Source organism: Physeter macrocephalus, chromosome 21, assembly GCF_002837175.3.
Source record: "Physeter macrocephalus isolate SW-GA chromosome 21, ASM283717v5, whole genome shotgun sequence".
In the NCBI taxonomy this organism is placed as follows: domain Eukaryota; kingdom Metazoa; phylum Chordata; class Mammalia; order Artiodactyla; family Physeteridae; genus Physeter; species Physeter macrocephalus.
Genome location: NC_041234.1, coordinates 86,019,891 through 86,038,122, shown reverse-complemented (window position 1 = coordinate 86,038,122; position 18,232 = coordinate 86,019,891). Strand labels below are relative to the sequence as shown.

General features: G+C 42.5%; 1 protein-coding gene across 1 annotated transcript in view; it reads left to right on the top strand.

Moving 5' to 3' along the window:
* DCX (doublecortin) overlaps window positions 1-18,232 on the top strand; it is a 111,590-nt gene that overhangs the window by 72,738 nt on the left and 20,620 nt on the right. The window contains exons 3-4 of the mRNA XM_028482750.2: window positions 7,657-7,759; window positions 9,743-9,880. Of these exons, the coding sequence (XP_028338551.1) occupies window positions 7,657-7,759; window positions 9,743-9,880 (241 nt within the window). The remainder of the gene's footprint in view (window positions 1-7,656; window positions 7,760-9,742; window positions 9,881-18,232) is intronic.

Sequence of the window (18,232 nt, the reverse complement as noted above, 5' to 3'; positions counted from 1 at the left end):
CCTGAGGGCAAAACCCATCATTGGAGCCCGGTGCTTTGGATATTATCAGAAGTGCAGGACATGCAAGTGCCAACTAAAGAATGTCACTCATCATCTGGCTCTACAAGGATTGAGTCATTAGCCACTTCAGTCGCTGACCTTCAACCCACCCTGAAAGGAGTTCATGATGGAGATCAAGAATGAGGTACTCAGTGCTCTGGGAAAACTGGCAGAACAGGCCTTCAGATAGATATTTTTCAGTAGAATTTTTTTTTTATGAAACTGGATTCTTGCATCTTTCTATACTTAGAAAAGCACTAAAACCATTAACTAAGGTATCTATCTGTTCCTCGTGACTAGCAACAACCTTCTACCGACATGTGTGCTTAGTTGCACGTACCTCCCTCACCAAAATCACATATATACTAACCCCCCCCCCATTACCTCTTGAAAACAATTTCTCAGAGCTGTCTGAGAGGCTGTCTCCTGGGCTATAGTCCTCAGTAAGATACTTAATAAACTTGACTCAAGCTTTTTATGTTGTGCAGGGTTTTGGGTGTTTTTTTTCAGTTGACACAAGGTCCTTGAAAAGTGAGGGACCTGAAGCTGCAACCTCCGCATTAAGCCAGGACCCTTAAAAGGGGATATAGCAAAAACCTACCTGTAAACTTGTTTGTCTCTGTCATGACTCCAGGTAGGAAACAAAATAAACAAGAGTACTACCGTTACTGCTGCTGTGGCTGGTGCTGCCCCAAGTATCCTCTTGAGAATTTGCAGCCCAAAGCTTGCTCTGACACAGGTCCGGAAATTCAGATTCATACTGCTCATGTCACAAGGGAAACCATAGCTGAAAAAAGGTGCTGCCCCCATATTGTTGGTGTCCCCTGGCACCTGGCAGAAATAAATTCATGTCTTTTTCAGAGAAAAGCATCCCCAGCCTAGACCCCTCAGGATTCCCAAAGATTTAATTTAATCAAATATGAGCTCATAATTTTAAAAATTATCAAACACAAAAGGAAACAAGTCACCATGAGGGAGAGTTAGCAGGAACAACGGATTTGGATTCTCAAGGGCATAAGATATTACAACGATCAGATAAGGACCTAAAATAACTTAATATGGATTATTTAAATAAACAAAACATGTAACCAAAATGGAATAAGAAAAAGAGACTATCAGCTATGACCAGGCAAATTTGGGTAAAACAATGAAATAGAATTTCTAAAAGTCAAAATTATTATTATTGAAATTCGAAGCTCTTTGAGTGGGTTAAACAGCAAATGCAATACATCTGAAGAAAGAAAGAGCAAAGTGGCAGATTTGAAGATATTTTCCAGAATGTAGCCCTAAGAGATAAGAAGATGGAAAATATGAAGGTGAGACTGAGATATGGAAGATAGAGTGGGAAGGTCAAACACGTTCCTAATTTTCAAATGACCCCAGAGAAGTGGTGTAATGAGAAATGGTGATCAAATAGACTGGTAAATATATATGTAGATAAACTTAAATGATATTAACTATATAAAATAATTAAAATAATAATGACTAATTTGTGGGGTTAAGTAAAAGATCTGAAATTCTAAGCAACAATGGCATGTAAATTGAGGGTTGCTCAGACTTAAATACAGTATGTGGTACTTTATTTTATTTTTGTTGCTGTTGTTGTTCTGGGGTTTTTGGTTTTGGCCACGCCGTGCAGCTTACGGGATCTTAGTTTCCTGACCAGGAATTGAACCTGGGGCCCCAGCAGTGGAGGCACGGAGTTCTACCCACTGGACCACCAGGGTCGTCCCCCAGTACGTGGTGAAGATTTGATGGTGAAGATGCAGCTAGACCTGTGACTCTGGGAAGAGTGCTTTCTGTGTAGAGGGAGCTGCAAGAGTGAGGTTCTGAAGCACGAAAGGTCTTAATGTGTTTGAGAAGCAGAAAGAAGGCCAGTGTGACTGGAGCTAGCTAGTATATGTGGCATAAGAGATTGGACAATATACAGCCAAGCTAGAAAGTGGATTTTATTCTGCCTCTGGCTAACAGGCTTTGGAGTGTGTTTAGTGGAAGAGTGATATGCCTGATTGAAATTATAAAGTACAATACTACTGTGACTACAGTGTGCAGAAGAGTGTGAGTGTATGTGTAGGGGTGGACTTGGACTAGGAGGGTGACAATGGGCAAGATAAAATGTGACTTCTAGTAAAAAAAAAAAAAAAAAATGACTCCCAGATTTCTGGTTTGGGCAGCTGGCGGAATTGTGGTACCAGTGACTGAGATGAGGAAAGTTGAAGTGGGATTTGGAGAGGGGGCAGTAAGAGGTTGGTTCGGGGCATATTAAATCTGGGATGCCTGTCAGATAACCAAATGGAGCTGTCAAGCAGGTAGTTGAATATAGGAGTCTAGAGATAAGAAACATTGTCTCCGCTCACCACACCAACCCTGCGCCAGCCTGTGACTGGAGCCCATCCAGGGCAGGCAGACAGGAAATGTTCCAGAATGAGAGTAGCAGTAACTTTTAGAAAAAGCCTCATCCGTAATGTTAACTGAATCTTTCATTAACTCATTTTGCAAAGCTTACCAGCCACACTATGGGCAGGGCACACTGTTGGCAAGACGGGGAAATCAGTGTGGTTTGTCTTTCTTGCCACAAAGTTCCCTCTTCTGCGCCCCTGGGGCCACTCCTCTCCCCATAGACACTCTCTGCCCTTCCCTTCACCCTGAATTCCACCAGTAGACAACTGTATGTTTTGTCTGTGCAAAAGGCTGGCAGATGGGTCCGGGTGGTTGTGCTATAGAGAGTTAGAATCTCTGTGACCATAGTCAACAAGATGCCGTTCTTCTTCCAGGGCTATTAAGAAAAAGGCACGTTCCTGCTTCCTTTCCTTTATTTATGCAGTTACCTGGAATCCCTTTTACTCCTGTCTCCATCAACCTATATCCCACACACCCTTCAAGAGTCAGACTTTGTGTCATCTTCTCTGTGCAGCCTTCCCCAGTTCTCATGATTAGAATTCTTCTCTCTGTCGCCTGTGCGCCTCTTGCTTTTTGTGCCTCTGTAATGGTGCTAAAAACAGTATGCCTTGTATTCCAATTATTTGTGAGGTTCTGACTCCTTATTATGCTGTCAACTCGGAAGACGGGCCTTTTTCTGTACATTTCTGTATCTCTCACATAGTTCCTTTGCCATAGCAAGTGTTTTATGAATGAATATTAGTGGAATTGAACTTTCAATGAAAATATGTTGCACGTTGGAAGTGAGTCTCGTAGATATACAAGCAAGACCTTACTTACATTTCTTTCTGAACAGTCAGATAGTGAAATGTAGAATCTACCAGCAGCAGACACGTGTGAGAACTCACTGCCAGCATCTGTAATATGTGGATGGAGAATCTAATCAAGCTTAAATCAAATCACAGAGTGAATTTGCCATTTGCAGCTAATGGACTGCCACACACAGTGATCTGTTGTCTCTGTTTCCCCATTTGTACTTTGACATTTAAGCCACTGGATGGTCCATATAATCTATTGTTTGCGCTAATGCATAACCAAGTTAGCTTCCCTTCCCCCAACTCATGCTGTTTTTTTTTTTTTTTTAAAGGAAGAACATTGAGTAAATGGTTCAGTGTTCACGTGAGTTGATTGACTTTATTGATTTTGTGCTGGCGGTTGATTAATTACAAAGACGGGTGTCATGCTTTTGTGTTCTCTCCTCTGACTTAAATACCCAAGTGTGTTTCAAACAAAAGCTGATGTCAGCAAGACCCTTGATCTCTGGATGCTGTAAGTGGTATCATAATGATTATTATTTTTACCACTTTCGTTGCCACCTCATGACAGAAATTTTACCACAAAAAAAATGGTTTACGGGCTTCCCTGGTGGCGCAGTGGTTGCGCGTCCGCCTGCCGATGCAGGGGAAACGTTCGCGTCCCGGTCTGGGAGGATCCCACATGCCGCGGAGCGGCTGGGCCCGTGAGCCATGGCCGCTGGGCCTGCGCGTCCGGAGCCTGTGCTCCGCAACGGGAGAGGCCGCAGCAGAGGGAGGCCCGCATACCACAAAAAAAAAAAAAAAAAAAAAAGGTTTGCAAAATTATATGTCTGCAACGTAACCTAAGGTGGATTTTGTATCATGTTAACTGAATGGAATTTTCAAAAGCAGATGTGAGTGTGAGTTTCATTTGGAAATTATGTCTTACACTCCATTCTTCTCTTTCTTTTCCTCCTTCCTCTTTCTTCCTTTCCTCCTCCTTCCCCTCCTCCTTGTCCTCCTTCTCTACTGCATACTCAGTTACCAGTTACGGTAACGAATAGGAGTTTTCTCATCCATAGATTTAAAATGTGATCCATAAAGATGTTATCTTTTTTGAGTCCAGTAAAATGTTCTAATGTGTATCAGGCATTGATGAGGACAAAAGGTGACTCTCCTGCCTAAGCTGTATACAAGCCTTTGAAATCAGGGATTAGGAAGGCACGTTCTCTCAGGCAATTGAATTGTTTTGTCCTGAATTGAATCAGGACACCCGAGTGCTAGTCTCAACTGTGCCATGATCCATCTGTGTATCCTTCAGCCACTTTGACATTCTGTGTTTTGGGTTCCTCATATTTAAGATGGAGGGCTTTCTATTTTCCCAGCTCTGTAACAAAGCAGGGGAGGGCTGCTGTGTCTCAGTATCCAAGGCATTTGGGAAATCTGGGTATCCACATGCACAATATGAATTTGTCTACATTTGGGAACCAGTAAAATGTGGGGTGGGATCACACAAGAAACCTGATGCTGAACAGCTGGATTGCAAAATGAATGTGTTTGAAGCCAGCCACACCACTGTGAATTTGTCAGAAGCATAGGGGCTTTGCCTTTCTTAGAAGCTCCCCAGAGAAGGGGTTATCCAAAGGCTTTTCCCAAAGCCTGGGCGGGGGCAGAGAGGCTTGGAGTTGGAGGAGGGTGGGTCATTGTAACAGCAACCCCCAGAGCAATCTGTGAAGGCTTTGTTGTCCTACAATAGGATAGCATGGCATGTCGCTGCGATGGCTGCTTTTGAGCTTTTGGGTTTTTTTCTTGGGAAGTGATTTCCACAAATACCTCCAAAATTAATGGTCTGGTACCTTTGGGGGAAGGGTTGCTGTTTGAAGTATTTACTAAATTCCTTTTATGACCAGTAGTTGGTTGAGATTTTCTGTTTCTTTTTGAGCTAATTTCTTTATTTATGTTTTCCTTTAAAAATGATCCATTTCATCTGTTTTTAAACTAATTGTCATAGTTATGCAAATAATAACTTCTGAATTCACAGTCACTGCTCCTTTCTTATTCCTAATTTTATATATTTGTGTTACCTTTCAAAACCTTTGAATGCTAGGTCCTATTGTCTGCCACTGTTGATTTCTTCTTTCTTGTTTCTACTTTTCTGCCTTTGTATAGCCTTACAAAGCCTCCTTCTTATTTTCTTTACATTCAGTTGAGGCAAAAACAGCCCTGGCTAAATTCTCACTATGCGATTAAGTGCTGTACCAGGAACCATGGGAAGATACATAGGGAGCGATAAACTTGGTCTTTACGTTCAGGAGAGCTGTGATTTAATGGGAAGGACTAGGTGAGTATTCATGAAAATACAGGCAGGTTGGAGGGATGCCCAAGGGAGGGGCTTCCCTCACTCATGACCAAAACTAAATGAAGCCAGTCAGAGTCAGGGGCAACCTCAAACACAGAGCATGGCAGAGATCTTCAGGGTCAAGAGGTGGCAAGGGATAAACAATTCAGAGGCACACAATGTATCATAGTTAGGGGCTCCAAATTGTATTGGTCCAAGATGTCAGTGGGCATCTGCAGAAGGGTTCAAAGCCATGTATGTAGCCTCTATCGTTGGATCCAGTACCAGGGCAATATGCAGGCTGCTTATTGAGCTAACATGCCAATTAGTGACTGGGTCACTTGGAGGTGGTACTAAATAGCTCCCAAGGCACCTGCAGATACTCCTAGCACTCATGACATGATATTGAAATGTTCTGTTTCAGTGTATCTCATTCCATCAGATTATGAGCTCCATGAAGTCATGGCCTGAGTCTTACTCATCTTTGTCTCCCCAGTGCCTGAACCATATGTAAGTGCTTTGTATTACTGAGTGGCTAAAAGCACAGGCTTTGGCGTCACATCGATCTGCACTTATTTGGCTTCGTCGCTTTCCACCTGAGTAATTTACTTATTGTCTCTGGACCTCAGTTTTCTCATCTGTAAAATAGCGATGACAATAATGCCAACCTCTAGGAATTGTTGTGAGAGTAAAATGGGACGACAGATTTGGAAGTACTTAGCAGAGTGCGTGTTCAGAGTAAGCATTCAGTTAGTGGTAGCTCTGTTTGTTATTACATGATTGGGGAATGAATGGGTGAGGACGAGTGGGCTGAAGAAGGATGGTGGCCCATTTGATCAGGTCAGGACCCAGGGCTGGGAAGAGGCTTAATAAGGGCGAACCCAGCAGCCCTCCAAGTCTCCCTCTCTTCCCTTGGCATCCTTTGGGTGATTGGGAGGCTGAGACAATGCGGATAATGTTTAAGCATCTCTTGCTTTGTGTAAGGCTTGCAGTCATCTTGGCTGGGGCAACAGGGATTGAATAGACCCTGGGTGGGTGATGATGTTATTAATACAAACATTTTTCAAATGTAACATATTGATCTCTGCACCCAGCAAGCAGTTGTTAGTTTGTGAGCACGGTGCCCTTGGAAAGTCATTACTAGCAGCTTGAATGGGTAGCTTAGAACAATTAGAAGCTTTGAACACTTTCAAGCTAAGGATTGGGATAAGAATGTTTTGACTCTATGGTTTCTCCTGGGCTTTCCCTGGTGTGCTGGACTAATTATCAAATGTAATTAGGAAAGCTGAGAAGTGGGGAGGCTGCAGGGAGCAGCATACTTTCCCAGGGACCCTCATTTCTTTGTGCAGAAAAGGAGTTGAGGACGACTGTCTCTCTGTTGTGGAGAAACCGCAATGCATAGGGCACTAGAGGGCAGGAAGGGTCCTGGGAGCACGACTTTTCCAGCAGACCCTCAAGCCTACAGGGACCCATTGCTCTTGATTAAATTTTAAGTGGTTAGGACGGTTTTCCCCTCCTTTTTTTTTTCAGAGAGAAGTGGTGTGCTGGGCTACTACCAGGTGCTCAGTTCACTTTTAGCAAAAAGTCCAATTTTTGTGGGTCCAAAGCGGTTAAAAACTGGTGCCCTTCTTTCAAAACTCATGAAGATAGAGAGGGACTTCCATGTCTCGGTCAGCCAGAGTCTGTCCATCTCAGGTTGCAGAAGGTCTTTCTCATCTTCCTTGGCCTACACCCCTGCCCCCAGACTTGGGCTAGCAGCACTCTTGTCTTTGAGGCTCTGAGGAAAGGTGACATTTGTAGGGTCATCTGCTTGCTGACTTTTATTCAGAGGGGAACATTCCATTTGGACATGGTCTTGAAGTTACTCTTGGTGAAATGGAAACAAGATACCACACATGCAACATGGAAAGAAAATGGCACTCAGTATATCTTTACTCGCGAGGGGATGTGGTGCAGACTCTGAGCCTGGTATTTTGAGAAAAAGGAGATCCCTGGGGGCTAAAATGATGGCCCAGATGTGAAACTTTTTTCCCGTGCCAATATGGCATGAAGTTCATTGTCACAAGACCATCAAATATCAATTCAATGTTTCCTCTTTCTCTGTAGGTAACCTGTCTCCATGATTTCTTTGGTGATGACGATGTGTTTATTGCCTGCGGTCCTGAAAAATTTCGTTATGCTCAGGATGACTTTTCTCTGGATGAAAATGGTAAGGACAACCACTGAATTTTATTGTTCCATTGTTCTCGCTCCTTCTATCCCTTAGGATTGCCATGGGCTTATATGGCCTGGAAAACATCCATGCATGGTCCCTTTCTCTTGTGTAGTTGGATACATGGGTCTCTAAGTGAAAGTTGATTGCATATCTCAGATGTTTGGCCTCCAGACTCAATAAAACTCACTACCTGCCCCAATAGTGACCATATTTCTTGAACCATATATTATGTCACATGGGTTGACAGCCTCAATCAGACCACGGGAAGGAACATTTGGATTCAGAACTTGAATATTGTATGCATATGTTTTTTTTTCTAGTCAACATCCTCCAGCTATTTGGCCCATGTTGCTGGTTCCATTTTAGAAATATTTTCCACTGTGTTGTTAGTGTCAAACGTTTACCCTCTTCCCACCTTCTGGCTTGTTGCCCCATTCCCCCTGATTTGTGGCTCAAGATTCTAGAAGATTGTTAATTTCAGGAAGGAGGTGAACATCTGCCCATCTCCTTTTGCTTGAGTCCAAGCTCCACGTGTAAGTTCACGGTGAATTAGCTCACACAGCCACAGGACTAGGGTATGATCCTGATGGAAGGACACATTCAAAACATATTTCCCAATAACGAGGAATAAAGTGTGGGAAAAAAAACTAAATCAAGTTGTACTAATACAGAGTTTACAAACAACTCAAGTGACAAGGACCCTGAAGGAGGTGGCATTTCTGCTGTGTTCACTTTGAGGAGAGGCAAATGACCATAAAATAACTAAACAAATCTCAGGCTGTGTCCAGTTTCTTGTATCTTCTACATCTTCAGCTCTGGACAGTGATCACTAAAGTTTATGCATCAAAACAAGAAGTAAAACAAACAAAAATGAGCTTTCTGCTTAACTCAGTTTCCTGAAAAACTTAATTTACCAGAAAAGATCTAATCTTTCTGAGTAACTGATATTTTCAATGTATCTTTAAGTAGAAGGTGACAAGGAGGTGTCCAGTGAAGAGACAACCCTGTGCCTAGCTGTTTGGTTCCACTTTGAGCATGATCACATGAGGTTGGGGAAAGTATAGTGGAAAGAGCTCTAGACTGGGACTCAGGAGACTTGACTGCTCATCCTTATTCTGCTGTTTTCTTCCTTTGTGACCCTAAGCAAGAGGCTTAAGCTCTTTGTATTCTCATCAACAAAATGAGTATAATCCTCCTAATATATTAGTACAATCAGTGCCCCCAAATTACCATTGTAGGGATGCTGAGTGACCTGCATAGGAAGGGTGCTCTGAACGTGTCAGATTGGGGTTGGGGAAGTAGCAGGAACATTTGGCAGACTCTCCTACACACCCAGGAGCTTTCTGTAAGTTCTGAGTGGCATAGTCACTGCTGGTCCATTTATTCATTAGACCAGCATAGCAGATTATGATAACATGTATTGAAAATCGAAAAGAACTCTCTAAAAGCAAGATGGTGGTGGTGGTAGTAGTGCTTATTTATAAAATGGCATGACATCCTTAATGTGCCTATTACAATACATGGCATGCGATGAATAATAAATAATAGCTCCCTCCCCCTCCTTTAAATTACTCATGAATGTTTCATCTGCGTGGCTGCAAGCTCTGAGCTGTCAATCTCTTCTCCAAGGAAATTAATTAATTATGTCAACAGGTGCTATTCTGAGACATGACTGGGTTATCCAAAAATGATTGAGTTGACTATTGAATTACCTGCCCGAAATGCTTTTCTACTCCTTCCCTTGTTTCCATGATTCAGGAATTTAAACACCTGGCTTAGCCCAGGTGACTTTTGAAAGTTTCTGCCATGCCTCCCTCTCCAGAGCCATCGTTCCTTCAAACAGTGAGAACCACCTTGTAGTCCAGAGCCCTAAGGTGCTTTGGTATGTGGTGCTTATTGCAGTTTCCAGAGGTTGGTAAGATTCTGAGTCTTGGTTCTCCCCGGCTCTACTAAGCTGTCTGTGTCCTTTTCCACCAGAATGCCGAGTCATGAAGGGAAACCCATCAGCCACAGCTGGCCCAAAGGCATCCCCAACACCTCAGAAGAGTTCAGCCAAGAGCCCCGGCCCCATGCGCCGGAGCAAGTCTCCAGCTGACTCAGGTAACGACCAAGACGGTGAGTGCTCTTCTCCTAACTGTGCACGCTGACTTCATTTACAGAGGCCAGTACCCTCTGCATGCAGAGGAATGAGTTCCTCATGAACACCATTTGTGTCTCCATGAGACCAATTCTATCAGTTCAGAGACTAACCAGTTCAACTTGTTTGGCGTCATGGAGACACAGCTACAACACCGATTCTACTCAAATGGATGCAGACCAGAAATCTGGCCCACTTGCCATGCCTGTTGTAATGCTATTTGTCATGGTTGTGTTCATTGCCATCATTCTCAACGTCATCCAGCCAATGCATAGTCAATGAAATAATCAAGTCAAACATAAATTTGAGATAGAAAATCAGAATCAAAAACAGAAGGTAAAAAAAAAAAGCCACCTCCCTCAAAGTGTCAACATGGTGGATGCCCTTGAGCTTCAAATTTGACTTTGAATGTTTTAGAAGTCAAAACCAAAAGAGAAACAAAATAAGTTGCATCATTCTCACAGGAGAAAAGGACGTATAGGCCAGGCTCTGAAAGGAAATAAAGACATTTGTCCTATAGGATTTTATTTAGTGAATAGTGAGCAATCTAAAAAATGTGGTTTAGGGATCACTGCTGACCCATGAACTATTTATCAGTGTGTGATGAGATTAGGAGCTTGTGGCAAATGTAAATCATGCCACTGAGCAAACCATTTACTTCATAGCATGATTTTACTGATAAAGGCAAGCAGCGTGCTGGTTTACGTTCTGGTACAAGGTCTCGCACCCATAGCTTGAGTGGCACTGATCTAAAAGGCAAAAGGGCACAGAAGGCCAAGTTTAGAAGCTTAGTAGACTCATGCACAGACAATTTGAGTCCTTCATGGTAAAGAAATTATATGCTCCAGAAGATTTACACATTTGTCCTCCCAAAGCTCAGGGTTCACCCTGAGAATTATTCTAGCCTGAGAGCCTTGGGGCAGAGAGCAAAAGCACTCTTTATCGCTTCTTCAATTTGAGGCAGCTTGAGCAGCCTATTGGCTTTGAAATGCCCGTGGCCTGGAAAAAAATCCGGTCCTGCTGGCCTCACACTACCATGCCTATCACCGGCCATCTCTTTATTCTCAAGCAGAAGGAACTCAACTGTGAAGAGGCAGCTCAGGCTTTTCATACTTCCATGTCTTTGCATACCCTGTTCTCCCGCACCTGGAATGCCATCCCTCAAACCTGCCACTCTTCTTTGCTTGAAAACTCCTATTCATCCTTCAACACCTCAAATAGAAATAGTTGTTCCATTCTCTGCAACATCATAGCACGTTATTCACATCTCTGGGGTAATATTCACCACAATTGTGTCGTAAAGTATGTATTTACTTGTATGTATTTACTTCCTCAACTAAATGCTGGTTCCCTCAAGGGCAAGGTGTCATGTTCATTTCTGTATCCTCAGTGCTGAGCACAGTACCTGGGTCCTAGGAGATGCTCAAATAATGCTTGTGAATGAGTAGATGCATAAGAGCACCTATTTCACCCAGCATGGTACTAGAGACCCAGTAAGCATGTAGGTAATATTCGCAGAAGGAATAAAAAATGCATGTGTTTGGTGATATTTTGATTAAGCATACAGAACAGCACGTGAATCTATCTAAGCAAATTCATATTGCTCGAACTACAAAGACCTAGATTTTAACACTTGGATTGAGAATGAAATTGTTTGTACAGGTTCTAAGCAGGGCCGTGCCAAAAAAATGGACTTTAAACAGTTGATCAAGGTTCCTAAAGTCTGGCAATAACCACTTAGCTGATCATTTTTTCGGAAGTATCACTGGCTATTTCTGGGATTTCTAACCTGTATTACTTATCTCTTGCTATAAAACAAATTACTCTGAAACATAGTAGCTTAAAACAGCAAACATTTTTTATCTCACAGTTTCTGTGGATCAGGAATTCTGGGGTAGCTTAGCTGGGTGGTTGTGTCCAGCTCAGGATCTCTCATGTAGTTGAGGTCAAGGTATTAGTAGGGGCTGCAGTCATCTGAAGGCTCAACTGGGACTGTAGGATCCACTTCCAAGATGGCCATTGGCAGGATCTTCCCCCCAGACAGCAATTCAAGAGGGTGAATAAGGAAGAAGATGTGGTGCCTTTTATGATCTACTCTCCAAAGCTACACACTGTCACTTCTGTTTTAGTCTGTTCATTAGAAGCAGTCACTAAGGCCAGCCCACATTCAAGGGGAGGGGAAGCAGGCTCCATTTCTGGAAGGGAGGAATATCAAAGAATTTGTGGACCTAATTTTAAACCATCACATAACCCATTAGTTAGAAATGCTGGAGTGGCAGCAGTTTGAAGTAAATCGATTCACTTTGCAGACTGTATCCAATTGGATTACCCAGCACACATGAACCCAACCACCTGTAATTAAACACAGTTTAAACATGTGTCAAATAATTGATCTCCAGCATACTACATGCAGAATTTCCCTTCTAAAATGTGTGCACTTCACTGATTCTAAGATGTTGGAGACAGAGAAGGAATGCATTAGGACTCGATGAATATGTGTCAAATTGAAAGGAGTTATAATAGATCCCAACCCAGGCTTAGGCAGACGAGATCTACTCTTATTCCTTCAGAACTCCCTTGCTAAAAGAAGGAAATGAGGATGTATTCACACACGCAAGATAAACAAAGTAACCAATTTGAGGTAGGAAAATGGGACCTTACTTGGCAGATATCAGAATTACAAGCAGCCCCAGTTTCCTACCAGTAAAAAATCTAAAGTGGTATCCTCCGTAGAGAGAATTTAAATCTTCATTTCAGATAGTTCATGAACATAAATGAAGTCAAACTCTAGTGTAGCCAACCTTCATGGCAATTTCCGGAACATTTGAGCTTATCTTAGATGATGTATTAGAGCCTCCACATGATTTCAGCCCCAAAGGGTAAAAGGATTCACGTAACACGACCTTGCCCATGCCATGGGAGTTTAGGGCCAACTCTAGGACATCCACTCAGTGAACATTGCACAGGGGCAAAGCTGATCTCAGGCAAACAGGACTTTAGGTAAGGTTTAGATTTCACATACCCATTTTCCCTTTTCCACCCCCTCCTCACTCAGGACCATCTCAAGCTGGGAGGTGTAGGGGGATAGGATATGGAAGAGGAGGGAGAGACATCTCTCTAGGAAAACCCAATTATACCACTTCCCAGCTTTGTGACTTGGGACAAGTTTCTTACCTTGTCTAAGACTTGGTTTCCATTTTGGATAAGAGAGAATTTGCATGTCTAGATAAAAATCATTTTCCATTGTTATCAGTGATTTTCCAGGGTTGTAAAATAGCTTCCACAGAATCAGAATCAGGTAACAAGAAGGGTGAGCTATAGACAATGCATAGTTTTGCATTAGCATAAATTTCTCCTTACAAACATAAAGAAAGAATTGTTCGATAAAGTATCAAGGTTTTCTGAGCTGTTAGCAAGGGACATATACAGATTAATATACATTTAACCAAAGAATAATGGCATTGTGTGGGGCTGAAATTATTTGTTCTTTTGTAGTACATGGTAGTACCACCCTGTTTCCATTCTGTGTCAGTCTGTCTTAGATCTGAGATTTGTGGATGGAGCCACATTTCTTCATTCAACCTGAGTGACTAAAGGTTGTGGAAGATAGGCCATTTCCAGGGAATTTTAACTACCTTCCTTTGATGGCAAACGAAAGCCAAAAATGTTCCTCTTTAGCCGGAATTCAAACCAAATGAAACATTGACTCAGTTCAGGTTCAGTTAAAGGAATGTTTTGATCTTCTAGTTCATTAGAAAATATATAGATTTGATTCTGGTTTGAACAAGTTTGCTAGCTTTTCAAATATATATATATTATATACATATATATATTATATATATATGTATATATAAAATATATATATTTGGTCCAATTCATGGTTCAGTTAATATCTGGGTTCAGTTTGACTTGAGGTTTAGGAAATTGATGCTATTTGGTCTGTAATTTGCATCATAATTTGATTCTTTGTTCCTTAGTCCTTAAATTGTCTCTTTCCCATTCTGCCCATGAATAAATCAAAGTCCTTCTACTTTATTCCCTTCAAGTTCAGTCCCTACTCCTGCCAGTATTGAGTTTGCCCCCAAAGGGAATGTCTGTTGCTAAGCCCTAAACTTGAGTTAAGGAAGGATTCGATTGTCTATACAATATTGCTGTAAGGAGCTCTCATTCTCACTGGGCACAGCTGACGGACTCTGAGAATCCAAGTCCCATTAGCCAAGTTTGTCTTTAAAGTAGGGCAAGGGATTGTGTGGTAAGCAGATGAAACCTGAGCCCAGAAGGCTCCTATGGAATGTTTGAAGGAAGTTTGTGCAGTGCTCCCTTTTGATTAACCTAGGACTTGCCATTTGATGGGCAAAGGTAAGCCTGGCTTCAGAACTAAAGGAAGGCATTTCTGTGTCTTTCTCTATTTCCATTTTAGCCATTAATTTGTTAATTTTTCTCTTTATGCAGCTACCCCCCAATTGAATTGAATTGAATTAAAAGGACAAAGTCAGCTAGTTGCTAGGAAGGAATCTTTTCTTTTTCTTGCTTTTTTTTTTTTAAAGGAGCCTCCAAGGAAGCTAATTCCCACCTGAGAGGATTGTAATGTGATAATTAGTTTGCTATTCTTCAATAGTATGTCATTGTTGTAGCAACCCGATGTTCTCCACCCTCCTTCCCCCAACCTATGTGCACCTACTCCTGAAAGTCAAACCTTCCCTGTTCCCAAACTCCCAAGAATGAATGTCTTCTCTACCAAAATACACAGCTTTTGAAGGGGGAGGTCAAGGGCCACAAAACAGCCAGGTGAGGGTACCCATGGGAGAATAGTATCCGGGAGTCCTCTTCTGAACCAAAGACGCTGCTTTGGGCTGCCTAAGATGGAGGGACGTGGATGTTCTGACCTTCCTGAATGTGACTGTCTGGATGTACCAGCTCAGTCTAATAGAAATATAATGCAAGCCACAAATGCAAGCCGTGTATGTAATTTTAAATTTTCTAGTAGCCACAGTTAAGCTCAAAGAAACAGGTGAAATTAGTTTGATAATGTATTTTATTTTACCGAATATATCTGAAATCTTATCATTTCATCATGTAACCAATGTAAGAAATTGTTGAGATATTTTACATTTGTTGAAATGGGATTGTATTTTACACTTACAGCACATCTCAATTCTGACTAGCCACACTTCAAATGCTCACTAGCCATATGTGACTAGTAGATAGCACAATACCCTTCTTCTGCATCTGAGAGAAGTTCCAGATAATGATCTTTTACATGAAGTAAATGCTCTGCACTTCGCAAAATATTTCAAAACCTGTCATCTCAGTTGTCACTCATAATAGCACCATGGCTTAAATTGGGAAAGGAAAATTATCCAGTTTTTTTAGATTGGAGAACTAAGATATAAAGAGGTTCAGTAAATCTTTCAGTCTTCCCGATATCTATTTAGTACTCAAGAACGAGAGCCCAGCTCTCCTGACTCCCAGGTAGGCGGTCCTTGCATTGTCCTTAAATCAGGGTGTAGAAGCTCCAGAGTGGTGAATAAACGATCTCTGTTGCATGTTCCTTGATTCTCTGCTTCCTTCCACCTTCCCCCACCTCCAGGCAAGGGATGTGGAGAGTCTGGGAGAGGGGGCTGGTACCTCTGTCATTCTCTTTGTGCAGCATAGAGCAAGCCATGAGTAATTAAGTGCCTTTGTTTCCAGTGCCCAGTCCTAGACACTCCATCAGCTCCCCTACTGTCAGTCCAAGGGGAAGTGGTGCCCTTGGCGAAGCTATGGGAAGAGAAAAACTTCCCTTGCCTCCTCCCCCATTCTGATTCTTTCTAAAACTACAGCTTACGTCTAGTTTAAGTGGAAGAACTGTCCTATATATAAGGCGACTTTTCCATTGCCATCGGAGAGCCGTTTAGTAAATGGTTGGAGCAAGCAGTCAAATGCCAGCCCCCCACCCCCGTCCCCGAGCACTCCACACAGCGTGGGATGCGGTCGTGCTAACCCATCTCCCTACAGTAGCAGTCCTAGCAACCTGCTGCAGCCGGGGACTTGTGTGTTCTTTGGCTGCGTTGGGTCTTCATTGCTGCGCGTGGGCTTTTCTCTAGTTGTGGCGAGCAGGGGCTACTCTTTGTTGTAGAGCGTGGGCTTCTCATTGTGGTGGCTTCTCTAGGGCACGCAGGCTTCAGTAGTTGTGGCTCGCAGGCTCTAGAGCGCAGGCTCAGTAGTTGTGGCGCGTGGGCTTAGTTGCTCCTCGGCATGTGGGATCTTCCCAGACCAGGGCTCAAACCCGTGTCCCCTGCATTGGCAGGCGGATTCTCAACCACTGCGCCACCAGAGAAGTCCCAGGACTTGTGTTTAAATACAACTGATTCCCCAAATTTTTGGTGGAGTAACTAGTAATGCTAGGTGCTATGAGGAAAAGAAATGATAAGATGAATTACCTGTCACTAAGAAGCTTATGATTTATTTGGGGAACCAGTATGCATATAAATTAAAAAAAAATTTTTATTTACAAATACTTACATAGTTCATATGTGCCAAGCAACCATTCTAATCACTTTACGTGTATTAACTAGTTTAATCCCTACAACAACTTTACGAGGTAGGTGCTATTATCCCCATTTGCAAATGAAGAAACTAGGGCATATGAACGATGTGACCTGTCCAAGATCACACAGCTAGTAAGTGGTAGAGCTGGGATTTGAATCCAGGCGATCTGGCTCCACAGTCCACAATGTAACCATTGCACTGTGATGCTAAATAAGACTTAATGATAATGGTTTGTTTAAATGCCAAGTGCATGAGAGATACAGGCAGTAAGTGCTATTGGAAGTATTAGAGTTTGTGGGAAAGAGAGTTCATTGGGGGCTAGGGTGCTAAGGAAAGGCTTCCGGGAAGAACTGGGGCTTGAAAGAGAATTGGATTTCAATTGATAAGGAAATGGATATTTCTGGCAGCAGAGAAAGCATGAACAAAAGAGCAGAGGTGGTGATGAATATAGCATATCGGGGTACAGAGAGGCGACCATTAAATCTACATCTCCAGCCCCAACCTTCCTTCTGGATGTCAGTGCCACGAATGCTTACCAGACAATTCTGCTTATATGTGCCAAATGCAACGTGTCTAAAAGTCAAAAACATTTCCTCTCCCCAACTCCCTGACAGTAGAATCAATTCTATTCTATTCCCCAGGCCCAACACCTTGGCGTTATCTTTGACTCTTCCCCCTCTTTAATCCTTCATGTCCACCATATGCTGTTCCTTTTGTTGAACATTTGAAACATCTTCACCTTTCCCACACAGAAGTCCCTTCCTTTCCCTCATCACCTGATGCCTGGATTACTCAACACACTCCTACATAGTATCTCTGCTTCAAATCTCTGTCCACTTACACATCTTCTGTGGTGCCACCACATTTTTCATCCTAAAACATGGCCATTGTGTAACTTTCCTGCTCCAGTACCTTCAGTGCTTCCACACTGAGTTCACTGATCACCCCCGCCCCCATGGTAAGGCTGAGCGAGTAAAAAGAGAGAAGAGCCGACAGCTGAAGACTCTGTTCTGGGGAGCACAGCAATAACATGCAAAAACCAGAATTATGGGCTTCACTCGGGAAAACTTCAGTCCTCTAATGCCTGACCTGCTAGCCAAAGAATTAGTGTTCAGCTGGCATAGGTTGATAAATCACCCCCCGTGGAAGGGGATTTCCTAACTTGGTGCTTCAGTTCCTTCCATTTCTAATAATGGCAGTAGTAATAGCAATAGAAGATGTCATTACTGAGCCCTCCCTATCTGCTAAGGCACCTGGCTAAGCATTTTATATGTAGTCTCTCATGAACTCCTCAGAACAACAACAATCGACATATGCATTCTTTTTCTTCAAATGTTACAGTTGAGGAAACAGACTCACAGAGGGTAGGTTACACCCAAGGTCACACATCTAGGAAATGGCTAAGCCCAGGTTTAAAACCCTGCCTGATTCCAAAGCATATGTTCTTTCCAAAAATAAGAGCAGTGTAGTTTCTTCTAGTTCCTGCCCAATAAAATTGGGAGTGAGTGTTGACAACAGGCGTGCTCCACCAGAAACATGTTCCCAGCAGAACCACCTTCAACTGGAAATAAATGTTGTCAGCATTGTCAAGCCTGAGAAAATAATCTTGGCACATCCAACAGCCTTCTTACAGACGTCCTCTTCTTGAGGGAAACTGATCTGTGCCAAAATATTACACAACTTGGTACACATATCTGTTCTTTTGTTTGTTTGTTTTGTTTTTTTTAACATCTTTATTGGAGTATAATTGCTTTACAATGGTGTGTTAGTTGCTGCTGTATAACAAAGTGAATCAGCTA